Below are 23,127 nucleotides of genomic sequence, written 5' to 3'. Positions count from 1 at the left end.
GATTTTCTCTACTTTGTTCAGGTAGAAATCTCCACCAATTCAACTCAAACTTATGGCTAACATGAAACTCTTAACTCGATGGTACTCATTGCATAGTTAATTTTAAGGTTTGGCTTCGTTTGGTATATCTGTTTTCAAATTCCATTTTAAAACTTCTTCTGATTTTCTTTAAATCAAGTGAGTTGTGTCTTAAATAAAAATTTTACGAGGATAAGGTTGAGATCGTCTTGATGAGACTAGTTAACTGATACCACTATGAGCGTCTAATTTTACAGTTTGATTGATCTTCGTTTTATGTAGAAATCCTTTGAAATTTTAGGTTGGAGGTTGAAGATTATCTACTTGTCCATCTTCAACCAATGATCTTGAGCCAATTGTTATAATTTCATTGGTTTGACTTTGTTTTGCTTTATCTGTGTGCTTTGACTGAGGTTTACCATGCGCATGTGCCTTAGAGCCAATACATCTTCCAGGTCAATTAATGAGCTCTCAATCCAACGCCTCCTACATTTTCTGATTTTTATTGTATTTTCTTTTATTCCATTTTATTTCAAAAACTAATATCTCCTTCATTTTAATTCCAAAAATTATGAAAAAAATACTAAAAATACTTTGAATTATTTCTGATATTATGAATATTTTCCATATTTTTATCTTATCATTTGTTATTTTTAATATTTTCTTTGGGTTTTTAAATGCTTTAAAAATGTTTTTAAGTGTCTAAAATTTCTGAAAAAATTTGGAGATGGTCCTTGATCTATGGTGATCTTTGGTTTAAATTTATTTAATGTTTAGATGTGTGGTTTGATTTTTGGTTCTTATTTCTCTTTTAAAATCCATTTAAAAATTATTTTAAATTTCTTTTTAATTTGAGGCTTGATGATCCATTTGGTGAGAGTTTTTTTATCTGATTTATGTTTCTCATGATCTCTCTTCTCTTGTCTCATGGGTACAAGTCTTGATGCATTCATTGTGTGGAGGTTATGGTTCTACCATTCCTCTAATGAATCATCAAGATGAAATCCTGCTATGACTAAGAGAAATTCACGTGGACTTGTGCTTTTGTGATTGATTTATTCCCCTTTCTCTTCATCTTAATCCCTTTCTTCTTTTGCGTTTGATCAATTGAACTTAAGGATTCATCCTTATTCAATTAGGGTTGGATTGGTATTGATGAACTTTCATCATTTCAAATCTACTTCAAAATGATCATGAGGTCATTTTAAGTACTTTTGATTGATGATACCTTTCTCCTAAGTACTAAGAAGGCTTTGATTGATGTAATGATCTTATAAGCTCCTTGACTTTGTCTTGATCATATTTTTTGTGTTTTACATGTCTTGCAAGTTTTAGGAGAATGATCTTCTATATCATTTCTCTAACTTGTTCTTAAACACATAAATTGCTATTGACCGGCCTCATATAGGTGCAGCTTCTATATAAGTTCACTTACGACTGCTTGACATAGTGCTAAATTTGTCCAGAATCGGAATACTAATTCTAACACTAATCATTAACCATATAATTGTGCTAACTTTAACTTTATTGCAATTTATTTTTCTGCACTTTATTTCTCCGCTCTATCATACCCCAATTTTTGACCCTAAGATCATACATCATTTGCATCTCAATCATTAATCAAGATCACAATCTTGAGATTTCATTTTTCGGTGTTATGTTCGCTTCGTCTTTGAGGGGAACTATCAAGCACCTAATTTTCTTTAATTTGTTTTATACTAACCAAAATCCAAAAATATGCATTTTGTTTCCTTTGTTTGTGTTTTGCAGGAAAAAGATCGGGCAAAATCAAAACAGTGCAAGAAAACAGATTTTTTGAAGATTTCACTATGGAAATCGATTTACCCATGAGGGAAATCGATTTCCCTGGGGCGAAATTCAAAAATATAAGGAGGGAAGCATGACATCATTTTGGCACCAATTTTCTTTGATCATTTTTGTCATTTTACCAATTTTCCACCTCATCAAAATTAATTCCCTTCGTTAAACCTTTTTTTAACCCCATTTTACCATTTTTACCATTTAAATACCATTTAAACACCAATTAAACACAAATTAATTACCAAATGCAAAAAGACCAAATTTCCACTACTCTTGCTCCCATCCTATAAATAGAGGTCTCTACTCCCTCATTTCTCAAGCTTTTGATAGCCAAAAAAGTTCTTGCAAATTCATTTCTGAAGCTTTGAGAGCCAACAAACCCCTTGCAATTTCTCTCCTCATCCCTACCAAATTCACCAAAGCTCTTTGTTCTTTCATAAAGTTTGTGAGTCACACCTTGAACCTCACAAACTTTGAGCTAAGCCACCATCCATTTCACTCTTTTTCTTCAATTGTTGAGAGATCAAGATTTGTGCTGGTGATTCTTGAAGTAGATCTAAGTTTTGTTCAAGATTTGGTAATTTTCTTCATCCTTTTTCATCTATCATAATGTGATTCTTTTATGCTTGTGTGTGATGCATCTTTGATGCTATATTGGTCCTATTTGATGGTGAATTGATGGAAAATTCGTGCTCCAATTGATGTGTGATCATAAGGTGTTTGTATGTTTGCTTAAGTCAAGTTTTATGCCTCCTAATGCTGATTTTTTGAATGATGCGTGCAGGAAATCGATTTCCCTCTGTAGGAAATCGATTTCCACCTTATTTTTTTTCAAAATTTGAACTCTGCACTCAGGAAATCGATTTCCTACAGAGGTAAATCGATTTCCTGCTGGCAGAATGTGGTTTTTTGCCTTTTTTATGCTTGTTTTGGCTTCCTACTTCCTCCACTTCATTAATATCATTGGATCTAGGATGTTGATAGGTTTGAAAGGACCAAATCCATAATATTAGATGAATGATATTAATGATAGTGTGAGTTGATTTTACTTTATGCATTTTATCTTCTTCTTCTCCTTTTTTTCTTTTGATCGATGAAAGTCTTAATACTTTGAGAATTCTTATGGATTCTTAGTAAAGACTAGATCGTTACCTATTTTCTTTTCGTGCGGTATTGCTTTCGGAGAATGATCTACATATCATTTCTCTCGCATGCATTAGCACATAAAGTTTTGACCGGCCTCGTTGTAGGGTGATTTCTACATAAATCACTTGGCGATCTGCTTAACATAGCGCAATATTTCGTGTCCCGAATAAAAAGATCAAATATGGAAGAGAATTGTATGCGGTTGATTTAAGACTTATGGAAATTTATCGTGTAGTCGCTATGATTTTATCAAGCTTCTGATAAAGTTCCATTGAATTTAAATCCGAGAACATCCTTCACTCACCATCGATCTTTCTTACTAACTTTGATAACATACTTGACAAGTTTCAAGATCATCTTTAACATCTAACAACTAACTTTAATTTCCGCACTTTATTATACCGCTCTTTATATTTCTCGCTTTATCGCTTTATTTTATCATTTCATCATATTTACATTCCGCTATTTTTCCTTTGTCCATTTGGACGTTTATATTCCGCTATTTTCTCTTTGTCCATTTGGACACTATGTTTATGTTTCCGCCATTTTCTTTTTGTCCACTTGGACCATACTTTACTTTTATGCTAAAACACTAATAAATAACAAAAATCTAAAAAACGCTTAAGGCTCTCTTTTGGACTATTGGTTACTATCCCTAGCATTTTGGAGATTTGGACTTATTGACTTAGTACCTCTGGACCCTTATGATATTGTTACACTACTGTTATTCTGTCTGTCTGGCATTGGATTGTTGTCTGTTTGTATGTGCAGGTATTTCCTTGAAAGCCCTTGATGGTTAATTCCAAGGCATTGAAATAAGGATTTTACCCGAAAACAGCCGTTACTCTGCCCGATTTTCGTCAGAATTTTAATGTGCTTAATGCAAAGTGGTGCTAAGATAATAAATTCATCTGGATCCCCAAGTGATAATGTTGGTTTAGTATTGATATTCCAAAGGATGGGAAATCTACCTTGACTCACAATGTCAAGTGTTGGCTTCTTATTTCGGTTAGACCGTTTCTTTCCTTAGCTTTTATTTTACCCATTAGGATAGCCTCTTCATCTCCTCCCCTTCTTTAATTTTCAAAATCTTCTCCCTTTTTCCAAAAACCTTCTTATGTTTGCAATCTTTTCAAAACCTTTTCTTTCAAAAAAGTATCTTTTGCCCTTAGTGGCTTTTCTTCAAAAAGTTCAGACACTATTAATTGTCGAAACGAGTGGTTATACCCCACGATTTTGAAATTGATTGATATAATGAGATCTTTTCCGCGTGAGAGAGCTAGTGGCATACTCGTTGATTTCTATCCGAGTTGGAGCCCTTCTTTCATTTGCGATGCAAAGAACTCGTTTGTTCTCATGCTCAAGATCAATGGCTGAGTATTTCTCTCCGACGACGATAAAGTGTTTATTCGTTTTTAAAACGTTCTCCCTTTAAGCGGAACTACATTAGCTCTGACTTCTCCATTGCACCGAGGAGGTATGTAGGCATAAGGCTTCACATCTTGCCGAGCTTATTTTAAAAATAAAACAAACTGTTTTTAGCACACACAACACAGATTTTCAAAAAGGTTCCTGTGGAGTACCACAGATATGAGGGGTGCTTAAAACCTTCCCCTTGTATAAACAACACCCGTACCTAAGATCTCTTCTTTTTGTTTTAAAAAACAAACTTTGGGTTTTCTTCGTTCTTTTCCCTTTTCCTTTGGAAATAATAAAGCGTGGTGGCGACTTTCACTGAAATATTGATTCGAGTCAATCCTATGGCTTCGATATCAGATTTTCCCCGCTACACGCTCTTTATTTTATTGTCATTTACCATTCATTACATTTTATTTTTGAGCCTTTTTTCCTTTTGCTCACTTGAGCACTTATTTTATCTTTACTCACTTGAGCCTTTATTTTGTTTTTTTGAATAAAAACACTTAATAAATAGAAAACCCTAAAAAACTTAATGGTGGACTTTGAACTATGGCTACTATCCTTTGCAAGGAGTTGGACCTCTGGAACTAAGTAAAATCCACAAGGGAACCATCAGGATCAGGACCATACAATTGAAGCATACTGAACTACTCCTTCCGTCCCAAAATAATTGTCACATTTAGAAGAAAAAAATTGTCCCAAAATACTTGTCACTTTAGATTACCAATGCAATTTTATATTTAATCTTCCAATTATACACTCTAATAAACACTCTTAATTTATTATTTTTTCACTTAACATTAATGCTAATTTGGATACACCAATAATTAATCAGGATAATTTGGTAAAGTTATTATTCTCTCTCTTTCATTTATTACAGTTTCTTAATCTGTGTGAAATAATCAAATGCGACAAATAATATGGGACAGCGGGGTACCATATTTGTAGGCTTATGAAAAAGAGGTAAACAACAAAGTTTCCTAGACTTTTTTAAATCTATGGTAATAACAACATGAGAATATTACAAATTTTGGATTTTTCCTAACAATCCGGTAAAATTTCAAAATGTTTCCGAATTTTTCGTTAAAATTCGGTAAAATTTCAAAATATATTCGGACTTTTCCTAAAAATCCAATAAAACTTCAAAATGTATATGGACTTTTCCTAAAAATTCGATAAACTTTAAAATGTTAATCCAGTTAAATGTCAAAATGTTTCTGAATTCTTACAAAAAATCTGGTAAAACTGCAAAATGTTTCCGAATTTTTGCAAAAAAGTCGGTAAAACCTCATACCATGTTTTTAAATGCTTGTTAAAAAAGCATAAAAACCCTTTCTTGCAAAATTTGTCGTACCATATTTTTGAAAATAACTACATGATTTTTAGTTTTTTTTTCGATTTTTATAGAGAGAGATTTTTTACGGAATGTGAAAATTTGAAAGGTAAATATGTTATTATAAAAAATTGTGGGAGTGTGAAGTATAACTAAGGGGTGTGAGGATAAAACCTCCAAGATAACGCATGCCCGATTTCCTTCATATTTTGGACTTCCTTTTCCATGTCTTTGGGCCGACCCTTTCATGATCCAATAAAATTAGGGAATTTCTTATCTCACCCTATGTACTTGAAAATCACCATTTGTAAATCCAATATTGCCCCTCAGATTCTGGAGATGTATCTCCGTACGCGCCTTCTATCTTTCAAATCGGGAACTATGTATCTGAGAGCCATATTGTATTCGGTAATGTCATTCACAAACTTTCTTTCATGATCTTTTAAACGACCTAATATGTAATTCCCATCTAAGTCCTTAGATAGTATATGATTGTGAAACCCACACCTAACTGTAACCTCCCAACCAGATCTTAGCATAAATGTAAATCTCACTTTCATAATATAACTTCATGCAATCACATCCTTCCTCTTGTAATTTCCTCCTCTATCACAACTCATAATCATTTTATCTTTCCTCCCTGTCATTACTTTTGCGACATCAGAACAAATAGTAACAACAATAATATTATGTTGTTTATCAACGGACTGCGCACATACCAAAACGTCAGTTCGGGAGAGATATATCAAGCATTTACAACATATCCAAAATAAATTATCAATGTCAGAGGATATCATAAACCTATTTAAACAACTTAAAAATTAAACAGTTATGTAAAACATATAGTATCAATAGTGAAAAACTGAGTAAAATCCACAAGGAGAACCATCAGAATCAGGACCACACAATTGAAGCATACTGAACTACCAGATTTGTAAGTTTATGCAAAAAAATCAGGTAAACAACAAAGTTTCCTGGTCTTATTGAAATCTCTGGTAATAACAACGTTAGAATATTACAAATTCTGTATTTTTCTTAAAAATCCGAAAAATTTTCAAAATGTTTCCGGATTTTTCTTTAAAATCCGGTAAATTTTCAAAATGCATTTGGACTTTTCCTAAAAATCCAATAAAACTTCAAATGTTTTTTGACTTTTCCTAAATATTTGATAAAACTTCAAAATATTTATGAATGTTTCCTAAAAATCCAGTTAAATTTCAAAATGTTTATGAATTTTTATAAAAAATTTGATAAAACTGTAAAATGTTTCCGAATTTTTGCAAAAAAGCCAGAAAAACTTCAAGAGGTTTCCAGATTTTTGACAAAAATTCGGTAAAACCTCATACCAGGTTTTTAAATGTCTGTTAAAAAAAGCATAAAAACTCTTTCTTGCAAAATTTGTCGTACCAAATTTTTGAAAATAGCTGCATGATTTTAAGTTTTTTTCTGGCTTATAGAGAGAGAGAGAGAGAGAGAGAGAGAGAGAGAATTTTTACGGAATGTGAAAATTTGAAAGGATAAAACCTCCAAGATAACGCATGCCCGATTTCCTTCATGTTTTGGACTTCTGTTTCCATGTCTTTGGGCCAACCCTTTCCTGATCCAATACAATTTGGGAATTTCTTATCCTACCCTATGTACCTTAAAAGCACCACATTTAAAGTCAATATTGCCCCTCAGATTCTGGAGATGTATCTCCAGACGCACCTTTATTTGGTAAACGTTAAATTGGGAACAGAGATGCGTCTTCAGATTCTCACTAGACAGAATCCAAAGATGCATCTCCGTATCCAATGCAGACAGTATATTGTAAGTTTTTTTAGCGATACTTAAATGAATTAGACAATACAAAAGCTATGCAGAAAATGGCATATATATAGTTATAAATCAAGATTATATAAATTCAATCCAAAAGTTATAACAAAGTCGATAAGTAAAATACAATTAAAAATAAATTCATAGTACATGTACTATAATCTACTACGTATGACGGACTCAGACTCGGCCTCGTGACCCCTTGTCCTTATGTTTCCTCTTGTACTGTAGTGCTTCCCGAGTCTCTGCCATCATGGCATCTACAACGTCCCTCGCCTCAGAACCATCCAAAAAAACTCCTCTATCAATACTTTCCTGCCCAATCTTCGTGATACATTGATATTTCGGCAACACATGAACAACATGATCTCTCCTAGCCTATCCCTCCTTTAGTATCTCCTGATGAGCTGGCCTCGGTGGATCTCCTCGAGCATCATGCACCATATAAGAATGTGACACCCGAAAGAACCACCAGATGTATATGTCTATGTAGCTCCCGTCGCTCTCAGTTATGGTACTTTGTGCCTCCTCTAGTATTAGATGATTAAGATAATCATCAAACATAGCACCTATATCTTTGTGTGTCATATTAAGAGGATCATATGTAACACCCCAATTTTAGTAATTAATTATATATTTTATATTAATTAAGTGTTTGTTTGATTTTGTGAATAATTGATTTGTTTTTAAATTATTCTAGATGATGGGTTAGTCGTGAAGGTTGAGAAAACACTTAGAAGGGGGGCTGAATAAGTTATTCTTTTTAATTTGAAGGAAAGATAGATAAAACACAGTTATTTTTATCCCAGTTCACCTTCTCAATAAGGCTACCTCCAGTCCACCCTCAACAAGGTGATTTGCCTCTCTCAACGAGGACTTAATGCATTATAATCAGAACCTGATTACACTTGCACGACCAACTGTCGTGACTAACAATACAGTGCATGAGCCAAACTGCTGGTGACTAACAATCCTGCACAAATCAACTACTTGTGACTAACTAACTTTGAAGACTCAACTAGTCCTAGACTTCTTGAGACTCCTGACCCAACTGGTCTCTCAAGGACTCAGTTACTACGTAACTTCTGATGACAATGTATAGTGTTGCTTCTAAAAAGCTATAATCATCACTGTGATATTTCACTAAGTTTAAGTACAAAGTTATGAACTCGGAGTATGAATATGGGAGTTTTTGCTTCAGAGAGTTTTTCTTCACACTTGATGCTTTTTCAGAGTAATAATGTTCTCGTGTGTGATTGTTGTTCTTTGATTCAAGAGATCATGAATATATAGCTTCAAGATTTTTGCCCGTTAACTTCAACTCTTGTACGCAACATTAAATGGTTTGCGTGTTATCTTAGCGTTTGTTTTCTCCAAGGATTTGCATGTGCATAACTTCTTCAATCAACCTTGGGAATTGCACTTTTGAAGTGCTGCAGTTGCTTTAGTAATGATTATGTCTATAATGGTATTATTTTGAATCAGTCTCCGTGATCTTCTATTCAGCCATGCATTTCAGCTTCTGTTATAGATGTGTTCGCAGCGGTTTGGTGCAGTATCAGAAGTTGCCTTAAGACTTGAATATCTCTTGCATTTATCCAACTTTGCATATTTGCCAAGTTCTGATTGTGCTTGTAACGCCCCAATTTTCGATATTTATTTATTACGTAATTGTTGGGTGTATTTGGTGTCTTAAACTAATATTTAATTTTTATTATATTAGTTTAATAATTTATTAGTAAATAGTAAAATGATTAATTAGTTATTTGGGCCTAGTAGTGATTAGTAATTGGGAGGGTGTGTAGTAAGCCCATTAGCAAATTAAGGATTAATGAGAGATTAATAAAAATAAAGAAAAATTAGAAGGAATAGTTTCTTTTGGCAAAATTTAGAGGAACATGAAAACAGAGAAAAAGGCTAGGGCAAGAGGTAGAAGAACTCCACCATTGTTGAAGGATCAAAGCTCAATTCTAAGGTAAGGGGGGAGAATGGGTTCTCTAAATGGTGATTACAACATGAGAGGGTAGTGAGGGTTCCTTTCCCTCTTTAGGTTTCATAATTGACATGTTGATTCCTTCTTTGATGTGTGAATTGATTTGAATTGTATGTTGTTCTTCATGATTAATGAGTATTGTATGATTGAGGACGAAATTCTGTTTTGGATTGATGAATTTTGGTGTGGTTTTGGATGTTGGTTCAGTTGTTGTTGTGTTCATAAAAAGAACTGAATCTGAGTGTAAAACTGTCCAATTTGATGAGTAGGAATTGGGTTGTTATCATGTTAAAATTGGTGTAGCATAATAGGTTAATGAATCTAGATGAAGGGTGCGAGTTAATAGGTGAAATTATGATGTTTTAGACCTGAAATCGCAGACGGGAAGTGATGAAAACGAGTGAGAACGGACTGGTGCGAATGCAGACTTGGAAAGACAATTTTCCTGTCAGTTTGCGTATGATACGTGTATGGGTTGAGGCCATACGCGTATGAGGGACAAACCCAGGGGGCTATACGCGTATGATACGCAGTCCTGTCCCAACATAGTGCAACTTCTGGTGGAACGCGTATGGTACGCGTATGGAAGGGAGGCCATACGCGTATGGAAAAGTGATACGCGTATGGGAGAATTTTTAGTGCAAAACTGGTCTTGGTGGTACGCGTATGGGACGCGTATGGGAGAAGAGGCGTACGCGTATGGGGTAGCTGTACGCGTATGGTTACGCTAGTGTGCAGAATTTTCCATTTTTGTGATTTTATTCTGATACTTGAGTGAGATGAATACCTTTCTGAGTTCCTTAAATTGTAGGACTTAGGTAAACATAGAGGGACTATAAAAGTTATACTTTGGACATAAATATTGTGATAAAGTGTATTGATTGTTGTGAATGTAACTACAAGATAATGAAATTATAGTTGCATGTTGTTGAGCTGGTTGATAGCCTAAATGGCGATGAGTTGAAGGTTGAATCCTTGTGTTGTTGAATTGTGTTGATGAGACATCCATATTGCATACATATGTCGTTGAGGGCTTATGCTCTATTGTTGGCCTATATTGGCATTGTTGAAGGCTTATGCCTTGTTATTGCCTCTAATATAATGGCATCTGTTGAGGGCTTATGCTCTGTTGGTACCACATGCATGTAGAGTCGATAGTTACATTTTCATTCATCTGACTGTTGGTAAATGTCATGTAATGATGTTGTTGTGTGATTGATGGTGTGAGAATCTGTTTATGATTATGTTTGTGTGTGGGGTAGATACTACTCCTTAACCATGTGATATTTCACCGTATATTTATTGAATGTAATTCTCACCCCTTTTCTGTTGTTGTGTCTGTGCTTCTTCGGGAGTACAGATAACCAGGTACCAGAGTAGTGCTTGGATTTCTCGAGTGTTACCTGATCGAGTCTTAGGAGTCGCTCTGATACGTAACACGGGGATGTTGGGATACGCTGTGTTTTTGTTTTCCTTTCAGTTAAATGTTAAATTGTTACGTATCTTGATTTTGACATTATTGTTGGACCACCTGTTTAGTGGATATGATTTATTTGTTGGGGCCGTGGTGCCATGAGAATTAATAAGCTGTTTTGAATTCCGCTGCAGTATAGGATATTCTATGTTAATGAATATTAAATAAAGTGATGTTATTGTGAATTGTTTAGAAGATGTGACATCCTACTCGTATTACTCTAATTATTTATGTATTTATAATTCGTTTATTTTCGATATGGGAAAGTGGGGTGTTACAGTGCTGGTACTGATACATATTCTGAAATCAGAAATATATAATTAGAGTACCATGTTTGCTTATACAAAATTTATTTGCTTGTTATCATCAAAACACTAAAATATGATTAGAACCAAACTATGTTCTAACAATCTCCCCCTTTTTGATGATGACAAAACATTTATGTTCTGTTCAGAAATTTTGTATATGAGAGAAACATCCTCCCCCTGAGATATGTAATCTCCCCCTGAAATAAATATTTAAAGAGAAATATAATAGATAACTTCCCTGAATAATTTTCTCCTTGACTTTATTCTTCAGAAGATTGATGGATGTGGCTAAGCATACGCGCATCTTCTTAGAAGTTCTAAGGATATATATATATATATATATATATATATATATATATATATATATATATATATATATATATATATATATATATATATATATATATATATATATATTTCTTCTGTTTTAGATATTCCTGCATTCTTTTAACAACAGAACCTTCTGGTACACAAGTTAAAAAAGATTTATCTTTGATTTCTAAGACTTGTCCAGATAATTTTCAGATCGTTCAGAGTACTTGATATAGAATAAGATATGTTCTGTTCAAATTTACATTCTCCCTTTCTGATTCTTCAAAATTTCTAAAAGGTTTTAATTAAAGTTTTTGTTTCTTAATAAATATCCCCCTTTTGTCATAATCAAAAAGTGTATGATGATGTATGAGAATGCATAAGTTATTTTAGCCAGGTAGGACTGTTATAAGCATTAAAAGATCATGTTATCCCAGACAGAAACAGTAAAAGGAAAATATTCATTGATCAGAAAATGACAGATATAGACTCAAGGTACTAAGACACAGACTCTTAGTAGTTATATTCATAATATCCTCCATGAAAGAAAAAGCGATCACAACGATCATATCGCTTAGCATACAGTGTTTCCCTCTTGTTCGGAAGTTCTGAGGTGCGAAGTGTATTCATTATTCCTGCAGATTCAAAACAAGCTGACAGGACTCTTCCATAGGGTATGATGAATTCTTGACCACACTTGAAAGCTATTAGAGACTCTCTCAAATGTCTAAAGATGATCACAGCAAGGTTTATTGGTTTATTTGATTTCAGGCAATTGAACAATAACCTATCTCTGGCATACAGAACTTTATGGAATTTTCCTCTTGGAATGAGGTTTGAAAGAATCATTCTAAACCACGATAATTAGGATGCTACACTTCATCAAATTATAAAAACCTGCTCAAGATTTCATACATGGATACATAACACACTTTTCGAATGAACCGACAACATAGTCATCATGATGTCCAACTTCACTTTATTAATGCAATGGAAGTAACAATTGAAATATAATAGTTATCATCTCCAAACAATTAATCAACCAACATTAGTTCAAATGGAAGAGAGTTCATAATACCCTAAGAATCCTTCAAAAATAATAATACTGAATAAACAAACAAACGTCTATCCCCATTGTTACATATTAGATCAAGACCCGACTCAATCTACGCAAAACGAGGTGCCACTCCATACCTCAAGCAACTCTAATCTTAGTCACTTGCATGTTACCCACGTAGAGGTAACATTCAAACAGAAATGGTGAGGTATCACTACAATATAATAAACGGTATAATCGTGACCATACACAGATATCACATAGGTTATCGCAATTCACACTTCAATAAGCCATATCATCGTCATCAATTCAACTACACATAAATATACGCAAGCACATTCAAGTCATCATGTGAACATACACCTTCATGTTACGGGACTGACTCGACTTCATGCACGTGGTACCAACAGAGAATAAGCAATCTCCAAATGTCATATAATGGTCAATAAAAGGGCATAAGCCCTCGACAATCCAGGTCAATCCAGGCCAACAACAAGGCATAAGCCTTCAACAATGAATGCATGCGACATCGATAATGCAACAACAAGTTTATGAAATTCCATAGCGTAAGCCCTCGGCAATATTTTTGCCATTTCAGGCCAACAACAATGACATCATTTGCATTATACTTTGCAACTATTAAAATTATCATCTTTGCAACCTCATCGTTAATCATCACAAAAATCACCGCAAATTGCATCACACTGGCACTCAAGGCATAAGCCTCCAATAAAAAAAATATTAATTTTAAATACCAAAAGTATGATCAGGTTTAAGAAAATATTTGTAGCTTTCCAATGGTCCAAACGGTGTGTCAAACGGACACCCGAGACGAAAGATATGAATATTCGAAATTTTAGAAAATTTCCTCTCAACACAGTGATAACCGGTTTCCATAACTGGGTATCCGGTTACGACTTCTCGTAACCCAAAAACAACGCTTCTGTTTCTTTTGGGAACCAGTTACCATAACTCGGTAACCGGTTACTCTGTTCAAAACACAAAATTACACGTCACTGTTTCCTTTGGTAACTGGTTACAATAACTCGGTAACCAGTTTCCTTTCTCAAAAGTTAAAATTGTACGCTATTGTTTTCTTGGGTAACCGGTTACCATAATTCCGTAAAGCGATTACCTCCTCACGTTTTGCCCAATTATTTCAAAATTTTCATCGGGTAACCGGTTACCATAACTGGGTAACCGATTCCCTTGCGTTCAGAACCAAAATTTTTGCAGTTTCTACTGCTACGAAAATCCCCCCTTTTACCCAAAAATTCAATTTATAAACACCAGAAAATCAGTCCAAAACATAGAGGTTCATACATACACATAATACAACAATCTAAAACACATTATCACATCAATTTCACCAATTGCAATCAATTATAGGAATCAATCTCATGAATAATTTACACTAAAAACCTAACCTACAATTTATCCCCATATGCCCATAATTATACCATTTATTAAAAAGTTTGAACCCCACCCTTATCTTAGCAAAATTCTTAGAAGTTCTCTCTCTATCAATGGAGGTTCCTCTTGCCCTAGCTATGTTCCTCTCTTCTTTCACGTTCTCTTTAAAAGCTCGAACTTCCCTCTATTTTCCAATTCTCTCTTTTTAGTTAACCTTTCACTAATTCTTCTACACTAATGGGCTTAACACCCCCCCACTAATTTTCATGCTAACACATCTTTTTTGGCCCAACTAAGTAATCATTCTATATTCTATTATTATTATTATTTAACTATATACTAAAATAGCATAATTACTAATAATTCACAATTACATCACCATTTCATCAAATAATTCACAACATATCGAATAAAAATAAAATTAAAATATTTGAGGCGTTACACCTCTTGTGGCTCTTGTGTGACTCGGGTACCTCTAATGTCTCGGGGTTCCTGAATAGGTGAACTTTGTCGTCTATGGAAAGATGAATGCAGGGATGCATGAGGAAGGGACACTTATCTCCTATGGGAAGAGAAAGATGAAGGCGAAGATACATGAGCTCCAAAAACTAAAGCATTTGCATCAACCAGGCTAGAGGTAATAAGAGCACGTAATGGTTGACTCTTTTTCGTTTGAACAAATGCATGTTGTGCCATCCTGCCATATCTCAATCGGTCTTGTCTATCAACCATATTTCCTGTAAATAAACCACACCACAAACATTACACTATGAGTTTAAACCAAAAAAGGCAAAATTCTGGTTTTTGGGTTTCCAACGTTGCGAAATTTCGAAGATGCATCTATGGAATTATCTATAACTCTCATCATCATCAATGGCAGAATGCAGACCCCTAAATCATTAAAAATAATGCATTGATCGTAAAAACTACCTATCTAACTCGTTTCTCATTAAGCATAAGCTATCAAACATGTTAAATCTATCTATTTCATAACCTAAAATTCAACTTTTACACATTTTACAAAACTCAATAAAGTTCACAAAAATCAGCAACTTACTAATTGTTGCTTGCAGTTGGTTGATGTTGGTTAATTGAAGTTGCTTGATGTTGCTTGAATGTAATTTGAGAGAGTTTGAGAAAATGTGTTTTTTAGAAGTGAGGAAGGTCAATGACTCTGACACGTTTTACAACAAAATGCAACCGAAGATGGATTTGGATCCTCTCATGCTCTTTTGGTCATGCCTTCTCTCCTTTTCTTAATCTAATGGTTAAATATCACACCAAGTAAAAACAATAGTACAAATAAAAGAGAGAGAAACTTGAATCAATGGTTGAGATCGGAACATGATAGAAACATGAGAGAAAGAGCATGAGAGGATCCAAGTCCACCGGAGATACATCTACATAAAGCATACAAAAATGCATCTCCGTAATTTTTTTGTCGTCGAGTTAGGGCCTCATTAAAAAATGCATTGAATTTTAGTTCGTCCAGAAATACATCTACGTAACGTATATGAAGCTGTATCTCTATAATATTTTTTCATTGAATTAAAATTTAATTTAAAAAATATCAAATTTTAATATTTTCAGTAATGCATTTCCGAAATTTGAAGACATTATTATATTTTCAGAGAGATTTGTTGATGTTAATAATGTAATAATGCATAAGATTCATTAAAGAATTCCCTAAAATTATTATGGTTTGCATTGAGTTATTTTCACTATATATTTAAGTAAATGAAAAGTTTATTTACTCAATAAATAAATAAATAAAAATAATAAAAGTATAGTAGTGTTCCAGGGTTTTCTACTTCTACTAGTTCATTTTGGCGGAAAACCTGAGCGAGCGTGTAGTCTCATTCTTAACACTACACTCATTTCTCCATAACCGATCTTCTTCTTTTTTTTTGCCCTAACGCTCCTTCCGCCGCCGCTCCCAACACTCCCTTCCCGACTTCAGGTAACTTCCGTCTTTCCTTCCGATCCGGTTTCGTTCACCACATCACCACCTTTGTATTGTGATTTAGGGTTTTACTTTTCATTCATTATCGAAATCTGTTCGTTTCGTGCCTTTGTTATGCTTGAAGAAATGCTTGAAAGAATGCTTGAATCTGGCGTGTTTTGTTAATGGAAGCTATACTGTTGCGGTGTTTTGAGTTTGAATATGGATTTATAGTTGATTGTGTTTTGTGAAATTTGTAAAATGTGCAGTGAAGCTTAAATTTCCTCTGCTGCTGGATTTGGTTTTTGTTTTGGAAAAATCTCGGGAGATTTTTAAACCTAGAAATCATGCAGTCTTCAGTTCTGGTTCTCAGTAAGTTCTCTCTCTGCGTTTGGAATTTTGTTTCTCTGTTTGACCTATTTAAGTGTTTTTGTTCGCTTTTGATTGATTTGAATTGGTTTCATGTTTAGTTTGAGTTTCTTTAATTATAAAAAACTCTTATTAAATAAATAAATATCAATATTATAATTGTCGAGGGCAGATTACTTTTCACAATTTTCATTTGATTTCTTAAGGGCTGTTTACTTTTGGTGTTTCATGTTACCATTCTCACATTAGAGAAGTGGTATGGAAGTTTTGAACATGATTTTATTTTTGGTGTTTCATGTTACTATTCTCATATTAGAGAAGGTCATATGGCAGTTTTGAATGTGATTTTACTTTTGATTTTTTAGGTTACCTTTCTGAAAAATTTCACTGTTTTCAGTGTTTTTGAAAATGTATTCTCTCTAGTTAGCTTCTATTTTCTCCATGTCACGGTGAAAAAGGAAAATCTATAATTGAGAATGTTGTTGAAGAATATACAGTCTCTTAATATTCTCACTTTTTAAACTCGATGATTCTTAATATTCGCTTTCTTATGTACATTTAAGCATATTTTTTTAATATGGAGTGACTCATTAAATCCATGTTGTAATTGTGCAGAGGACTCTTTGAAACGTGAGTCTGGAGCTAAGGTGCATCATGCTAATATTCAGGCATCAAAGGTGAACCTTTTACTGATGATTACTTCCCAAAACTTAGTGCTTGCTATTGTTTCTTAATATACATTTATTGTTTCTAATTTAACGTGGGTGCTGATGAATGTAGGCTGTTGCTGATATAATTCGTACAACCTTGGGACCCAGGTCCATGCTAAAGATGCTTCTTGATGCTTCTGGAGGTTAGTGTTTTCATTTCTTAAATCAACTTTTAGCTTGTTAAGGACTATTGTCAATCATGCCGTTTGCAGTAGTCATTTGCAGACGACAAATAGTATTTATGATAAATGTTTAGTTTTATGTCTTGTGTTTCGAAGTACTCAAACACCTATTTTCCCCCTTATAAACTATAACAGGAATTGTGGTGACAAATGATGGAAATGCTATCTTACGTGAATTGGATATTGCTCACCCAGCGGCTAAGGTACTTGTCTCTCATGCTTCATTTCATTGAGGTTGCCATACAGTGCATTCTTGACCACGTCTTGTGAATAACCAACTTTCTGGTTTGCATCGAGTTTATAGGCTTAGTTTCTTTTGTTTTACACTTTCTGAAATTGTTGGCTTATTTGGATGAGTACAGTCAATGATTGAATTAAGTCGCACCCAAGACGAAGAAGTAGGAGATGGAACCACATCTGTCATCATCCTCGGTATGTTATTTGCATTCATATTTATGAGGGCATGTATCATTATATTTGATACATATTTAATAATTGGTTATCATGTATTATATATAATTGGGCTTATTCTGAAATTCCTTTTTGTTGCAAGATTGGAATGATTCGTTCGTTCACATAGCAAAAATAATAATAGAAAACACAACCAACAATTTTTCCATTATTAGACGGGGACTAGACTAATTAATCAATGCTATAAAGTCCTGTCTTGCATTAGATTTAAGATAAGACAATTTTCCTCTAAATCTTTATTAATAGTTGAATAGCTGTATGCTTTCAAACTTTTGCTGCTTGTACAATAGAATTCATTTGTATCACTAAACTTGCATATTATATACTATGTTATTTTTACTTGTGTCTCCATTATTTGAAACTTTTCGTCCATCTCTTCTCCCGACTCCCTAAGTAAGATTATTAATATCACTTTTGTTGGGTCTATTGCTTTTCTTGCTCATCCTCAACTTTAAGTGTTGTCTGTACTCCAATTTATCTTCGTAAGAAGTTATCGCTTCGAAATGGATTTTTGGTGATGTTAGTTTATTTTCTTACCGTGTTCACTCACTCTCTTCTAAAGTGACCTAGTTACTCCCGAGTTTAATCCCTCTATAATTTGCACTTTTATTTCATTTATTGCTCTTAAAGATAAAGATGATTAAAATACTTCTCCTTTCATTCATATACTCTTAAACTTCATAATCTTAAACTATTTTGATGTCTCGTGTCTTTCTATTAGAGATCTTTTCATACGTCAATTGGTAAATTATGAGTTGGTTAGCTAATCTCTTCAATGTCTCTTTTAGATCATATCTACGATAGCTGGTGTAGTTTTGATTCTCCTCTCTGGTGCTAAGTTGGTCTGAACTCAGTTTCTTTCCACATATGCCTTACTATTTTTTTGCATTATTGAGTAACAAACTATAGAGTTTATTTGTTGTATCTGTACTGAATTGAGGATTAATTTTTTCCCTGATTTATTGCGATTTATTTTTCTCATTTTCAATATCTTTTCATATTTGTGCAGCCGGTGAGATGCTCCATGTTGCTGAAGCATTCATTGACAAAAACTACCACCCTACAGTTATATGCCGAGGTAATGTAATAGTATTAACCAGTGGTTCTTTTGTACATTATAAAATTATGTATAATGACTGATACAACTTTGTATTTGCAGCATATAACAAAGCTTTGGAGGATGCTATCGCTGCCATTGACAAAATTGCAATGCCTATTGATGTCCAGGACCGTAAGTTTTATTGTTCTTTTCAAGATTGGTCATCTTTTCTTACAATACCCTCCCAGTAATTTACTAACTTCCAGTGAGCTAAACCCTGTCAATTCTGTATTCCATTTTGTGTGGAGGAGAAACCTAAAATAGATTGTCCAAATAGTTTGATTTGGGTAGTAATGTTGTGATTCTTTTGCTTCAAAAGCTCCTAGTAGTCTTCAGTAATTTGTAAGAAGAGTGCATCATTGAATTTCTTGACATATAATTCCAGTGCTATTGATGAATTAAAATGCAGGAGGTCAAATGCTGGGGCTTGTCAAAAGCTGCATTGGCACCAAATTCACAAGTCAATTTGGGGATTTAATTGCTGTGAGTATATTTCTCTTGGCTAGATTTCCAAATGATATTCTTCTTTGCTCTTTTATATTTTCAAATATTTGAGCTCTATGTTTAATTTGGAAATGGTTATTCTTGAAATGCCCACTGAAGGACTTTAATATGACCAAGGGAGAGGGTAGCTTTAGCGGTGTAGGAAGTTAAGCTGTCATATACAGTGTTCTTTAAATAATTTTAATTTTCTATGAAAGCACAAATTGATATTTTTTCATTAATCCAATGTAATTGGTTAGAATTCATGTTATGGTTATTGCCATGTAAGTGTGAAAATTATCTCCATTTAGTTAGCTAAGCCTGTGTAGTTAGGGAGGCAACACATCTAAGAACATATGGCTCTGGTATGTTTTTATCCTGTATCAATTAAATTGCTTTATATGCAAACCTAGCCGATAGTGTTTTACTAAACTCATTATTTCCTTTCTTGTTTGTTGGTTGTATTTGTTTCTGTTTGAGTGACCACGACTAAAATTTTATGCTACTACAAGTGCAGATAATTATTATAGCCCTAAACAATTGCCATGCATTTCTAGATCTATTGAATTGTGTTCTAAATGTTCTACTCTGACTATACTCCAGGATTTAGCTATTGATGCTACTACAACAGTGGGTGTTGATATTGGCCAAGGTTTAAGAGATGTAGATATTAAAAATTATATCAAGGTTGAGAAGGTCCCAGGCGCTGAACTGGAGGATTCGAGAGTTCTCAAGGGAGTTATGATAAACAAAGATGTGGTTTCCCCTGGCAAGATGAGGAGAAAAATTGTTAACCCCCGTATCATTCTCCTTGACTGTCCTCTAGAGTATAAAAAGGGTGAAAACCAAACAAATGCTGAACTGCTTAAAGAAGAAGATTGGAGTCTGTTATTGAAGTTGGAGGAAGAATACATCGAGGAGCTCTGCATGCAGATATTGAAGTTCAAACCAGATTTGGTAGTAACGGAGAAGGGTCTCAGTGATTTGGCATGCCATTATCTGAGCAAGCATGGAGTGAGTGCAATCAGAAGACTGAGGAAAACAGATAATAATCGAATTGCCAAAGCAAGCGGTGCTGTTATTGTCAACAGACCAGATGAATTGCAGGAGTCTGACGTTGGTACTGGTGCAGGATTATTTGAAGTTAAGAAAATTGGAGACGAGTACTTTGCTTTTATTGTTGATTGCAGAGAACCCAAAGCTTGTACTGTATTATTACGAGGTGCCAGTAAGGATCTCTTAAATGAGGTTGAAAGAAACCTACAGGTATAAATTTTTGTTATTTATTTACGAAAATTCAAACATATTTGTTCATACTGCTTCCTGAAACTCTTTTCCATGTCAGGATGCTATGTCTGTTGCTAGGAACATAATAAAAAACCCAAAACTTGTTCCTGGAGGTGGTGCTACAGAGATGACTGTGTCAGCTGCTTTGAAACAGAAGAGTTCTTCTATTGAAGGCATAGAGAAGGTGAGTGTGTTTCAATGTTGTTTCAGTGAACCAGTAGTACTTCTTCATTCTTGGTGGGTTGAGCAGCAGTTTACTCTGGTTCTCACTTTTTTTAATTCTTGTTGACTAACAGTGGCCATATGAAGCGGCTGCCATTGCTTTTGAAGCTATTCCACGTACTTTGGCACAAAATTGTGGAGTAAATGTCATCCGGACAATGACTGCACTACAAGGAAAAGTAAGAATAGTTTGCTAGTATATATTCTATATGGTCCTTCCTTGAAGCCGAATTTTTGTTTAATTTCTGTGTTTTTGAAAATTATAGCATGCAAATGGAGAAAATGCATGGATTGGTATCGATGGAAATACTGGTGCTATCGCTGACATGAAAGAGCGCAAGGTACTTTATTTTTATCTTATTCTTGGAGTTTGCTTGTTGTAAATGATATTGATATCCAAAACTACCCAGCGATTTTGCTGAGGAAAGTTGGTCACATTAAAATTAGATCCGACATTGTTTATTTATTTCTAAGAGGCAACACTGAAGAAATCCATGTTTATGTCATTGTAACTGGAATACTTTTTCACCTTAGTTATCTTGTTAGCAATTGAGCTCTGAAAATGATATGTTGTATTATGGTGCTAGATCTGGGATGCCTATAATGTGAAGGCTCAAACATTCAAGACTGCTATTGAAGCTGCATGCATGCTTCTGAGGATTGATGATATAGTGAGTGGGATCAAGAAGACGCAAGCCCCTGGAGCAGGCCCTTCAAAGCCTAAGATTGAGACAGAGGGAGATGCTGATGGCGAGCAAATCCTTCCTGATTAAACACAGTTCTCCTGACATTGTTTTTTGACATAGAGAGTTGAAAGTCTGCTAGGTTCTTGTTCATCTTTAAACCATTATGTTTATTTATTCTTGAGAAGTTTTGGTTCCTTGATTGTACTGTTTTGTATTTTGTACTGTTTGACAAAGCAAATTGTGAACTGTTTAATGATGTTCCAAATGTCATCTGCTTTATCTAGTGTTCTCAGTTCGTTGTTCTGAGTTTGTGCTAGGCTGAATTGTGGTTTCACTCTATTTTGAAAGCTGCTTGTTTTCCACTAAATTTCCGAACGTATATCTTTCTGTCTTTGGGTATTGTGATTGAGTAGGCCTTTCTCTGTGTTGCATTGAAACATGGCTGTTGATTAGCTTGTCAGCGGGTTTCATCATATTAAAAGAGTGAATATCATGAATAGAGTGAAAGCTTGTGTGAGAGTTCTGATGCGAATGACACATTTTCTATTAATTGACCTCAAAATGAATTGTTACACCGAGGTTTGTTTATGCTTGTTAATAGACAGATTTAAAATTGCCAATTAGCAACCATCTAACCAAGTCAGTTAGAACTTCGTAAATCATTAATTCCAATTCAACATGTCACTATCCCTTCAGAGCTCCATGTGTTCAGAATTAGAATAGTTAAGGAAAAAAGTGGCAGGTGGAATGCCTAACGCAAAGTTACTTTACTTCCCGTACTGAATCAACAAATTAGAAATGTGTTGTTTGGCCTTAAGCATATGATGTAAATAGTAGTCCATATCAGCTACTCATCTAAACTAGGGGGTAATATTGTGTTTGGATATTTTATTATGTGTATATATTTTAAAATGAAAAGATATCACTTCATCTTCCAATTTTAACTATTCTAAATTATAATATTTAATTCTATTTCACTATTAGAATATATCAACCTAATTTTTTTTAAGGTTTAAATGTGTTTAGTGTTATCAAATATATAAGTTGTTAGTAGAGTGAACTTTTTGCTATCATAATATATTTGAGGTACAAATTAGTCTCTTAATTTTAATTGTTATTTCTTACGAGTGTTAGAGAAAGTTATTGCTTGCTACATCCCTTAAAAGAAAATTAACTGAGCTACTTAAAAGTTAGTTTTATTATGTGTTTCAATTTGCAATAGTGAGCATCTCATATATACGAGTGGCTTGTAACTGGTTGGAATAACAAATGATAATGAGAGCTTCAACAATAAAAAGTCCTATGTAGGTCATAATAAAAATCATGTTGGTAATACTCAAAGTTTAGAAATTAAATTTGCTGGTTCATCCAATTTTCCTTCAAATTTCGTTCCTAGCACTCAATCACTAGGAATCTATTATTTGTTTCCAAATTCTATAAGGATAACCTTATTCAGTTATTCTGTTTGATCTCCAATATAAAATGTTGTGTGAAATTTCAGGGTTCTAAGCACACTCTTATTAAAGAATTTTTTATGCCAATGGGCTATGTTGCTTTCTCATGATAA

General features: G+C 34.0%; 1 protein-coding gene across 1 annotated transcript; it reads left to right on the top strand.

Moving 5' to 3' along the window:
* Nucleotides 1-15,909: 15,909 nt before the first annotated feature.
* Nucleotides 15,910-21,852, top strand: LOC131653260 (T-complex protein 1 subunit gamma). Its single transcript, XM_058923353.1, has 14 exons — nucleotides 15,910-16,069; nucleotides 16,321-16,423; nucleotides 17,036-17,097; nucleotides 17,201-17,273; nucleotides 17,448-17,515; nucleotides 17,675-17,744; nucleotides 18,793-18,861; nucleotides 18,943-19,014; nucleotides 19,292-19,365; nucleotides 19,969-20,631; nucleotides 20,711-20,836; nucleotides 20,949-21,053; nucleotides 21,141-21,215; nucleotides 21,462-21,852. The coding sequence occupies exons 2-14, from the start codon at nucleotides 16,399-16,401 to the stop codon at nucleotides 21,645-21,647; spliced, it is 1,668 nt and encodes a 555-aa protein (XP_058779336.1). The 5' UTR covers nucleotides 15,910-16,069; nucleotides 16,321-16,398; the 3' UTR covers nucleotides 21,648-21,852.
* Nucleotides 21,853-23,127: the final 1,275 nt, after the last annotated feature.

Source organism: Vicia villosa, linkage group LG2 (assembly GCF_029867415.1).
Source record: "Vicia villosa cultivar HV-30 ecotype Madison, WI linkage group LG2, Vvil1.0, whole genome shotgun sequence".
Lineage (NCBI taxonomy): Eukaryota > Viridiplantae > Streptophyta > Magnoliopsida > Fabales > Fabaceae > Vicia > Vicia villosa.
Note: the sequence above shows the minus strand (reverse complement) of the source record. Positions and strands in the feature narration are given on the sequence as shown.